This window comes from Chionomys nivalis, chromosome 21 (assembly GCF_950005125.1).
Source record: "Chionomys nivalis chromosome 21, mChiNiv1.1, whole genome shotgun sequence".
Taxonomy (NCBI): domain Eukaryota; kingdom Metazoa; phylum Chordata; class Mammalia; order Rodentia; family Cricetidae; genus Chionomys; species Chionomys nivalis.
Window position 1 is genome coordinate 8,175,027 of NC_080106.1, and position 11,512 is coordinate 8,186,538.

Below are 11,512 nucleotides of genomic sequence, written 5' to 3' on the forward strand. Positions count from 1 at the left end.
AGGCCTAGGACCATGGGGTGCAGGCTGATGGAGGCATTTGGGAAGCAGCAAGCTAGTAGAGCCTGTGTGGATCTCTTCCCTTTCCTGCTCTGATGACAGTGAGGAAGATGACGGTGACACCATATCCCACGGCATGCTGGGGGAGGACAGAGTGAAGGAAGACCAGGCACAGCCACTGAAAGAACTGGGACGTGCCACCACTGGACACAGGGAGGAAAGGGTGGCGATGATACCAGTGACCCTAAGAGGAAAAGGTAAGGGCCAAGACAGCAGAGCTGACAGTGTCTACTCCGGGATAGTCACAATACCACAGTCAAAGCAAGAAGCCAAGAGTCGCGTAGCAAGGGCACCAGACGAGAAATGTAAACTGAGCTGGCCTATGGTGGTGCACACCTTTAACCCCAGCACTCAGGAGGCAGAGGCAGGTGAATCTCTGTGAGTTTGATGCCAGCCTGGTCTACACAGTTAGTTCTAGGACTACCAAGGCTACACAGAGAAACCCTGTCTTGAAAAACCAAAACAACAATAACAACAACAAAAGCCTCCAGCAAAACAAAACAAAACCTCACAAAAACCAAACACCCAAATCTACCTTAAAAAAAAAAAAAGAAGAAATGTAAACTCACACTGGTCAGAGGCAATGGGGTGGACTTGCGCTAGAACCCTCCAGAGTCCAGTCGGAAAGGCGTAGAAGATGTCCCCAGAAGGGGAGTGTGTTCCTAGCATTTTGTTTTTCCTTCCTTCCTTCCTTCCTTCCTTCCTTCCTTCCTTCCTTCCTTCCTTCCTTCCTTCCACCTTCCTTCCTTCCCTCCCTCCCTCCCTCCCTCCCCCCTTCCCTCCTTCCCTCCCCCCTTCTCTCCCTCCCTCCCCCCTTCTCTCCCTCCCTCCCTCCCCCCCTTACTCTGTAGACCCGGAATTCTTGGCAATCCTCATGCTCTCCAATGCTTTCTATGCTCAGCCTCCTGAGCAGCTAGGATGTCATCTTTCCTGCAGCTCAGACTCCTCGGCTGTGGGCTTGCTGTACTGTCCAGCATGGCTGTGGTGGCCAGCCTTTCTTCTCCTTTCTCACATCCTTGGGATTTTCTTGTTGTTATGAGCAGAGGCCCACCACGCTGCTACATCAGTCAGCATCCCTGCACGGAAGGGAGCTGGGGTGCCCGACCCAGCCCACCAGGTCTCTGAACCGTTTGCCAGCTACGGACGCCATTGGTCTGTGGCACTGCTGCAGCAATGTGAGGCCTGGGGACTGCGGGACAAGCAGCCCCTCTTGGGTGTGGCTGTCAGAAGGTCGCTGGGAAGAGCTTGTTCAATTTGGGACCCGTTAGTGGCAGACCCTTCCACAGGGATTCAAAGCGGTCATGAGGACGTGGTGACCAAGCAAAGAGATGAGAAGGAAAGTCCAGGGACCCCACAGGACCTACAGGACGATTGTAGGGACGTGTTCTGGAATGGTCACCGCTGTAGTATGGAGGTATATTCCTCCATATTCCATATTCCCCTCCTCTGCTAAGGGCAGCTCCGGGATGGGACTGGAAGGAGCCATCTGGCAGAAATCGGTTCCCTTCATCTGTGTGTGTGTGTGTGTGTGTGTATATATATATATATATATATATAAATTTTTGAGACAGGGTTTCTCTGTAGCTTTTGGTTCCTGTCCTGGAACTAGCTCTTGTAGACCAGGCTGGCCTCGAACTCCCAGAGATCCTCTTGCCTCTGCCTCCCGAGTGCTGGGATTAAAGGCGTGCGCCACCACCGCCCACAGCTCTGCCTATTTGTTGATTGGCAACTTTTGTTTCCTTGATACTTAACTTTTGCAATTTTTTGTAAATTCTGGATTTTAACTCCTGCCTGAGGTACGGCTGGATAAGATTTTCTCCCATTTTGTGGGCTGTTTCGAGGTAGGTGGGCGGGATGTGTCTGGCACAAGCATGGTTGTTAGAGGACAACTTGCGGGAGTCCTTGCCTTCCACCATGTGAGTCCCGGGATTGAACTCTGGCAGCAGGTGCCCTAATCCGCTGAGCTATCTCACTGACTCCAAGCGCTATGTTTGGTCTTCCCAAAGCCCTGGATGGAAACGTTTCTTTTAAAGTTACAATTCGCGCACATCTAATGGGCATGTGAAGCCCACTGAGCTTTCGCCCCATTTAATAACGAATGGCTCTGGATAGAAGTAGGTCCCAGATGTCAGAGACACTCAAAGGGAATGTAGCCCATGGGAACTCCCAGTCCTGTCCTACCTCCTGTCTCTTTTCAGGGGACCGAGGTCGGGAACAGGGTCGGGACCGGGACCGGGATGAATCGCGGGCGCATAGGACCATCCACAGGAAATGGTGAGTGGCCTCGGTCTGGACACCACGTCAACTCAGGCGACGAGTGCAAAGGGAGCGGGACCCAAGTGTCCAGAGTCCCCTCTGTCCCACAGTTCCCATGAGCCGCTGCAGAAAGTAGCCAATCAGATGTCAGCTCAGTGCACGATCAAATACGACAGCTTCTGATTGGTTGGTTGAGGGCCAATCAGCGGGTCCAGCGGGAAGCTGTTGCGAAGCACCGCAACCCTCCAGCCCTTGCGAGGACTCTGGGACCAAGCCTGGCTCTGGTCCGACACGGCTGCATAGCGCATGCCTAGCACAGCCCATCATGACAGATCAGGTCAGCCCAGAGCTTGCACAGGTGACCTCGAAGCTCACCTGTGAGTGCCTGGAGCCCCGGGGCCGCCCCGTTCAGCGGTAGCGCAGTGGCAAGGAAACGGAAAGGCGACCTACTCTTTCCATCCCTGGAAATGTCAGGAGCAGGCCTCCAGGCATGGCTGTATCCAGGTGTGCAAGGACTGTGGCCCTACATGGTTTCTCCTCAGTCCTCATTTCCCTTGTGCTGGCTTCCTTCCCAGGCGAGATGACCACCCAGACCACATGGGGTTTTCCTTGTTATTAGGGTAGCTCCTTCATCAAAGAAGTTCCATATTTAGTCTCTAGGGTTATGAGGCTGCAGTGACCAGTCTCTGAGACCAGGCTGGGTAGGCTGGATGCTGTGCAAGGCAGCCCTGTGTCTTGTTTCCAGTCATCAGTAGGAAAATTGAGTGCAGTGGCCCGAAACACACCCCTACACTCTTGTAATCTTAGTACTCAGGAGACTGAAGCAGGAGGATTGCTGTGGGCTTGAGGCAAGCCTAGATTATATAGCAAAATCCTACCTCAAGTAAACAAAGCAGACAGTAATGGTTGATTATAATGAAACACAAAAAATGCTCAAATAGTGTGCTTTCTGACACGAAGCAAGGAGACACACACCATGAAAAATCAGCTTTGCCCAGCATTCAATGTCTCCATGCCAGAGATTCTCATGGCCAACATCTTGGCAGTGTGTGGCTGGGATGGGGGGAAAGTAACTATTACTCCAAGAATTGTGTTTTGCTGTGCCCCCCTGTCTTCTTCTGTCTCCCTTCGTTTTGCTCTGACCCCTTCGGTTCTCTGCCCCCCTCTGTTCTTTTCTCTGTGCCCCTACATCTTGGCCTGTCTTCCTTGAGGCAGTCACCAGATCTCCTGGGTTTTTGTAGCAGTTTTGACGGGCTCTCCTTATTGCAGCAAGCCTGTGCATACCCAACAAAACCTCAGTGGAATCCTGGGAGGTTTTGTCCTTAGGACTCTCCTGAGAACCAAGCCTGGCTTTAACTGGGGTGTATTTAAGCAAACTAGTTTGGGAACACAGGGTCCCATACCAGTGGGGAAGTTATCCCGTGAGTGAGCCTGCCCTCTGTCACCCCGAAGCACCTCCTGGGCTCAGAAGGAAGACTTCTCCACACTGAGCTTAGTGCCCAGGGCCATCGGTGCCCAGCCTACAGTTTGTGCAGAGCCCAGAACACTCTCAGCTGTGTGTTTTTCTTTTCTAGGAAGGGTTCATTTCAGACCTTCAGAAAGGAGGTGTGCATCACGGGTCACTCGGTAAGGACATGTCCTCAGCCTCCTGTCCCTCCTGTGGGTGAAGGGGGAGATGAGGGTCCTGGATGTGTCCCTTGTAGAAGCATGTGTTTGTATGGGTCTCTTTGCTTCCATATCTTTGTGTAGTGTCACCTCCTCCCTTCTCATCCCTCCTGGGACCAGGCTTCCCTGGAAATCCAGAAGCCCCTTCAGTGACTCGCCTTGGTTACCAGCTTCTTTATCTTCTCCATAGAGGGGGCGGTGGCCCCCCCACACAGTCAGCACCATGTAGAAAGCCGCAGGTCAATCAGGGAGTAGTCACTTTCTCCTGCTCTAGTTGCTCGAATCTTCCATAGACAGACTTGCTCGCAGTGAGGCAACAGTGAGTGGCCAGGATTCTCAAACCCAGCTTGTAGACCCAAGCTGGCAGACTTGTGGCCAGTCTCATCCTGAGCCACAGGTGGGCCTGAGTACCTGTCCCTTCCCCTGGGTGCTGTCCTCCGCTCCTGTCAAAATGCCTTTCACGCTTAGTTCTGGCCTGTATCTTGCTCAGGTGCCAGCTGGTTAATTCTGTCCTGTGTGTTCTGCTCAGGTGTACCCCGGTCTCCACACCACCCTCCAGGAGTACATGTGTTGCCAATGCTATGCCAGGTTTGGGGGCCACTTGCCTGTGCCCTGGGCTGATGCGCTGCTACCGTACTGGGTCCCTCTGTCCCTGAGACCACGAAAGCAGGTAACTAAATGATGTGGTAGGTTGTCACTTAGGGCCAGGGCACATGTCCAGGTCCAGAGCCCATCAGAACCATGGATGTCCTATGGCTGAACTTTCTGGGGCACAGTTGTGGTTTTTGTTGGGGATTAGACCAACTAGGTAATTACTCTCCACTGAATGAACAGTCCCTGCCCATCTTACTCCTCTCTCTCCCTTCCTTCTCTTTTGTTTATTTTTCATTGTGTGTGTGTGTGTGTGTGTGTGTGTGTCAGACTTTTGGCTGTGCACCCTTACCTGCTAAACCATGTCTTCGGCTTGCATAGTTCTTTTGAAAATCATTTGTGTGTTGTGTGTATTAGGTCTGGAGTGTCCTCCCATCTCTCTCATGCCTGCTTCTCTCCTGTGAGCACCATGCCCACTGAGAGCAGTTCACTAAGTGGCAGGCGCTGACACCCATGGACCAGGTCACGCCCTCATCCCCCAGGGCAAAAGAGCTACCTGGACTTGGGTGGAGAGATAGAAGGGCAGTTACCTCTCATCCCTGCCACAGGCTTCTAGACAGCTCATTTACCACGGACAAGGTGCCAAGGAAGTTCTTTGGCATGTGATGTTGAGGCCAGCCTAGTCTGCATAGTGAGTTTCAGGTCAGCCAGGGCTACATAGAAAGACCCTGTCTCAAAACAAAACAAAACCAAAAACCAAACAAAAATAACCAAAAAACGAGAAGCATAAAATACCAATAAATAAATTAATTAAAAAAAGAATAGAAAAGACCACACAGCTTCTAATTCTTCCCAAACAGTCTCAGCAAGTACAGACCAAGAACTCAAACACAGGAGCCTGTAAGAGCCATTCCCGTTCAAACTATCACAAGTACCATGCATGTTTTGGAATTTTTTTTACATTTATTTATGTATTGGGTTGTATGTATATATGTGTGTATGGGGTGCACACGTGCCACAGGGCATGTGTAGAAGTCAGAGGACAATTTACAGGAGTCAGTTCTCTCCTCCACTGTGAGTCCCAGGGATTGAACACAGGAGCACAGGGCAGACAGCAGGTGCCTTTGCCTGCTGAGCCATCTTGCTGGTTTCTGTGCCTGGTGCCGTTGGAGATGGAATCCAGGTCCCTGTGCATGCTAGGCAAGCTCTCTCCTAACTGTGCTATATCCTCCACTCTTAAAGATAAGGGTTCCCTATGTAGATCAGGTTAGCCTTGAACTCACAAAGACCCGTCTGCTTTCTGAATGCTGTAATTAAAGGCATGCGCCACCACCGCCCGGCCTGAATGCTGTAATTAAAGGCGTGCGCCCCCTCACCCTTTTGAACCTTTCTTACTGTCCACTGGCAGGTCTCAAAGATGATGCGATGTTCTATTCCCAGAGCCATAAGGTCATGTCGTTGCCCCTGCCACTGCTTTGGGGGCTGCCTTCCGATGCCCAGGGATAGGGCTGTTATGCCCTATTGGGTGCCCCAGGGGCTGAGGTCACAGAAGAAGGTAAGAAGGGGGCTTGTGAAACAGGGCTGAATGAGGGGTGGGAAGGGGAGGAATCCAAGGGGCCACCTCCTCCCTAGTGGCCATGGCGAGGGCAGCTGAGGACAGAAGTTCATGTCTTGTAGAGGCTGCTGGGAAGCCTCATTCTCTGAGCATAGTGAGAGGTCACGTGATACCCAGACGGCTGCATCTTTTCCTCTTTGCCCTCTCCTCCTATGTCTTTCTCCCTATTATGCCCTGTGCCCAACCCCATCTCTCTGAATCTGTCTAGACTCCTTGGAGGTGACTGGGAGGGATCCTGGCTCCGGGTTTCCTTCCTCTGGAACCATCTGCACCCCACAGCTGAAGTTCTAGGCCAGGATTGGCTGCATCCAGGCTTCCTGCAGCCTAGAGGACCTTCCCAGTATTCTGCCTTCCTAGTTAGAAGTCTTTTTCCCCCTCTTCTCCTGCCTTCCCACTTTTGGGTTCTCCATCACTGATCAGCAAGCGATCCCCAGCATAAAGAACTCAATCCTGAACGGGGAACTACAACACCCCTTGCCCTGAGGTCTCAAGTCCTGACCACTCCCCCCACACTGTGGATCATCGGATGGCATACTGACCCACTTTCTCATCTCTTAGGTGGTGAAGAGGCTGGAGAACGGCAAAGACACCCCAGGTAACTCCACACCAGGTGTTACCTCATCCTGCCCTGGAAAGGGGCGGGGCAAAGCCACACAGGTGACGCAGTCATCTCCAACCCTTGCCAGGTTGTCGTTTTACAAATGACACAGGCAGACCACCAGTCTTAGCAGCAACAAGCTGCTGCTGGTGACGTCTAAAGTGGTTTTATTTAAACTATGAACTTCTGTGACTTGTGGTACATAGCGTGTGTACATGATCACTTTTGCACTGATGTGTATTTCTGATGTGACAGCTCCTGTATAATACACACATGTGGCCGGGCGGTGGTGGCGCACGCCTTTAATCCCAGCACTCGGGAGGCAGAGGCAGGCGGATCTCTGTGAGTTCGAGGCCAGGAACCAAAAGCTACGGAGAAACTCTGTCTCGAAAATCAAAAAAAAAAAAAAAAATACACACAATCATAGCAGTGTGTGTGCGCTGCACAGTGTGTTCATATGCCCTGGCATGTATGCATTCCCATGTTCATGGTTGATAATGTATGCTCACATTCACATGCTCAGTGTATGCACACACACACTTGGCAGCACACTCACATGTTGGTGGTGAGGCGACCCTCAGACACACCGCCATGGCTCAGATCTCTGGGAGAGACAATCTCTTCCCCACATTGTTTATGCTTTTTGAATTGATTTTGAAGTCCAGGCTTTGGTCTGGTGTCAGGTGCTACAAGGCTCTGTGCCAGTACTGCACAGGGAATCCCATGTGCAGGACATGGGCTGGGGACACCATTCTGAAAAGGCAGGGGCCAGGAGCTTTTGGAAGGAAAGGGTGAGAAGTGCTTAGGAAATGGATAGCCACCTACCAACCTGTTCTTAAATGTGTCAGAACATCCCGTTCCCAACCCCAGAAGCAACACTGTTCCCTGGAATACAGATTCTCCCAGCCCTGTAGGCACAGCTTGAAGGCATCAAGTTTGAAGCATGGCATTTGTTGGGGACAGCCTGAGGGCACTTAGCACTCTCATCAGTGTTGGGAAATGTCACGGCAAAATCTCGGGGTGCCTTGAGCTTGTCTCAGTAGAATAGACGGTGTGGACTGTCCTTGACATGCAGCCCTTGCTGTGGGGAGACAGAACTCTGAGTCACAATGATGCTGACCCAATGGACGCGTCCCCAGGACACATGGCTCCTGGAGGATCAGGTCCTAGGAAGCCACACAAAAGGGTGTCCTCACAGATGTTCAGAGCTGGAACCCTGTAGGGTGCAGAGGGAGGTTGATAGGTTTCAAAGCCAGTGTTGCTTTACTCCGGTCATGTCTTCACCTTTTATTTATTTTTTTTAGCACTTATTTACTTTCATTTTATATGTATGAGTGTTTTCATCCCTGCAATGCCCATGGAAGCCAGAAAAGGGCATCAGATCCCCTATAAGTGGAGTTACAGATGTTGTGAGCCATCATGTGGTTGCTGGGAACTGGACCCCGGTCCTCTGGAAGAGAGGACCGTCTCTAGTCTCTGAGCTGTTTCTCCAGCTCCTCCAATCGTGCCTTCTAGTTAAAGTGACTTATTGTTTTGTTTTCAAGATGAGCTCTTCCTGTGTTGCCCCACCTGTGTGAACTCCTCTACTCAAGGTCCTTCCTCCCTCCTCAGCCTCCCCTGTGGTAGGGATTGCAGGCGCCTCACTGTGTCCCTCAGTTCAGCTGACCTACAGAGTACATTTGTCCAGCCTCTCACCTGTTCACTATAGGAGACTTCAGAGGTGGGATCAGGACGACAGCCTGTCCACACTTCTGTGCCTTCTTCCATCTCAGTGTGACTCATCATTTGGTTTCGAATCCAATGGGTTTCCATTTGAAGATTGTGCATGTGTGCGCATGCACGTGTGTGTGTGTGTGTACGCGTGTACACGTGCACGCTGAAATCACAGGACATTTTGCATGCTAAACTACATCCCCAGACACATTTTTATCTTACATTTTTCTCAACAAAGAGGGTTCTACGACTTTCTGCTCTGTACTGTGGTGGGATTTTTTCAGAAGGAAAGTGTATTTTTCATATTGCATATTAAGAGTGTTTTTGCATTGATACAATTATGATAAAATTAAGGCTTATATTTCTATTAATAGGCAGAGGGAACTGGAGGCCAGTCTGGTCTACAGAGTGAGTTCTAGGACAGCCAGTGTTACACAGAGAAACCCTGTCTTGAAAACAAGCAAACAAACAAATAAGAAGGAACTGTCTGTTGGGACACCACCTTGACAGCCTGCACAGGCTGGGTGGGGCCAGTTCCCCACAGCCTCACAGCCCTCGGTTTCTGGGGACCCCAGCAGGTGTCCTGCCCTGTTCCCAACAGTGCTCCTCTTGCTCCTAGAGTGCTCTCTGGAATCAAGCAGCTGGTATGGCTGTTGGCGGGTCTGTGGGGACCGGCGTCTCCTCCTCAAGTGGCAGCAGCTCCAGGCCCTTTATCAAGATGAGCTGTCAGACCTTCAGGAGGATGAGCTGCCCGACCCTCAGGAGGATGAACTGCCAGACCCTCAGGAGGATGAGCCCCCTGCTGGCGGCTTAGACTTCCTCCTGCCTGTGAGCTTCAATCTCCTGACCCTGCTGCAGGCTGTCCTGAGGGCCATCATGGCCATTCGGTGAGCTGCTGCTGCGTTGAGAAGGGGTGGGTCTGGACTCCTCACTCCCTCTGGAATCTAGAGTCCCTGCCACCAGCATTCTGCCCCAGGCTTGTCTTGCGTCCTTTACTGAAAGAGCGTTGAGCCCTTGGGTGTCACGGCGACAGCACTTGTAAGGCTCTTCCAAGGGGTGTCCTTGACTTCACAGGCTGGCTTGGGGGCAGTGGTGCTGGTCCAGCCCCCTCTCCAGCTGGGATGTGGGGAGCCTCGTGAACCTGGCTGCCCCTGTGGCCTGGCAGACACTCAATGGCAGGGAGTCCAGCTCAGAGCCTTTGAAGTAGCAAGGGTGCTAGGGAGCCTCTCTCCCAGCTCTACAAAACTGGGTGTTTCCTCCCTTTCTGAGAGTGGGATCCACATCTGGGAATCAGAGTTGCTGCGCTGACCCGAGTCCACTTCCCCAGTTCCCGAGTGTAGAGGGGATGCCTCCACAATCCCTGCTGCTCAGGACAGAGCCCTCAGCCTGGGGACAGTTCCCAGCACTTGCCTTTCTCTTGGCTTTCTAGCCATTTGTTCTGGGACTGAGGTGGAGTCTTCAGCTACTGTCAAGATCCTCAGCAAGAATGTCAGTCACGATCATGGTTCTCAAGGGGAGCCCTCGGATGAGGAGGGTCTGAAATGTTCTCCATTTCCACACTGATAAGATCTGCACCCACGATCCAGTCGGAACTGGAAGCCACCACTGTGACTGATAGCTGAAGGGGACCTGGTGTGAATGTCCAAACAAGTCTGTTGTGAATGCAGCCAATAAATGTTATTTGTGAAACTATCACGTGCTTTGCCTGTATGCATGTCTGCGCACCGTGTGTGTGCCTGGGTACACGTGGAGGCCGGAAGACGGCATCAGATCCCTGGAACTGCAGTTACAGACGATTGTGAGCCCTCCGTGTGGGTACTGGGAATTTGAACCCACGTCCTCTGGAAGAAAAGCCAGTGTTTTTAATCACTGAGCCATCTCTCCTGTCCCCAAACCATATTTAAAGAGCTACTCATGGTTCTACTTTACTAAGGAGAAACTTGGCCTCTGTCTGTGTCTCTGGAGGGGACTCATTTCTACATCTCTTTCCTCTCAAGGATCGACAGGGTTTTATTTAGGTTTGTGTGTGTGTGTGTGTGTGTGTTGCTGTTGTGGTGGTTGTTGTTTTGAAACAGAGTCTCTCTCCACATCCCTGACTGTCCTGGGATTCTACTCACTCAGTAGACCAGGGAGGCCTCGATCTCACAGAGATCCACCTGCCTTTGCCTCTTGAGTGCTGAGATTAAAGGTGTGCAGTCAACACACCTGGCCTGAAAGGGTTTTAAGACTTGATCCAGGGTGTCTCCTTTTAATGCCAAATAGTAGCATTTAAAATTGTATGTGAGGGGCTGGAGAGGTGGCTCAGTGGCTAAGAGCACTGGTTGCTTTCCCAGAGAACCCGGGTTTCCATTCCTACCACCACATGGCAGCTCATAACTTGTCTGTAACTCCAGTTCCAGGGAATCTGACACCTTCATACCAAATGCACATAAAGCTAAATAAAGATTTTTAAAAATTGTGAATTGAAACATTTACATTTATTTATATTTTTTAAAAATGTGTGCAGTAACTGAATAGCGCTCTAACTGCAGTGCCTCTCCAGCATCTTGAGTTTTTTCTTTGTTTTGAGACAGGGTTCTCACGTAGACCAGGCTCGCCTCATACCCCTGATTCTCCTGCCCTCCCTTTCCAAGTGCTGGATTTCTAGGCGTGTGACACCATGGTAACCATGAACTAAAAGGTGAATGGGGACATCATTTGCATGATGTAAATAAAAGTCACCACCTTGAAGATCATTCATTCACTGAATCAGGAGCTCAGGATTTGGCTCTTGGGATCCGCCTGTCTCCATCCCCAGGGCTGGGTTCCCTGGTGTGCACAACTGCACCATTTCTTTTTGTGGAAATGTTGGGAATCCGAACTCAGGTCCTAATGCTTGCATGCAAGCACTTTACCCACTGTCTCTCCAGCGCCATTCCAAAGGCTCCCGTATGAAGCTCTCACCATCCCCTCACCCAGAGGTCTCCTTCTAGCCAAAGCCCCTCCACAGCCGGGAAACCAGTCTGCTTCGACCTCAG

The 11,512-nt window shown here is 51.3% G+C and overlaps 1 protein-coding gene across 1 annotated transcript; it reads left to right on the forward strand.

Moving 5' to 3' along the window:
- Nucleotides 1-226: 226 nt before the first annotated feature.
- C21H16orf95 (chromosome 21 C16orf95 homolog) lies at nt 227-9,943 on the forward strand. The gene is made up of 10 exons (XM_057754261.1): nt 227-254; nt 1,101-1,232; nt 1,344-1,430; nt 2,256-2,331; nt 3,888-3,939; nt 4,508-4,648; nt 5,978-6,124; nt 6,743-6,779; nt 9,115-9,382; nt 9,925-9,943. The coding sequence occupies exons 1-10, from the start codon at nt 227-229 to the stop codon at nt 9,941-9,943; spliced, it is 987 nt and encodes a 328-aa protein (XP_057610244.1).
- Nucleotides 9,944-11,512: the final 1,569 nt, after the last annotated feature.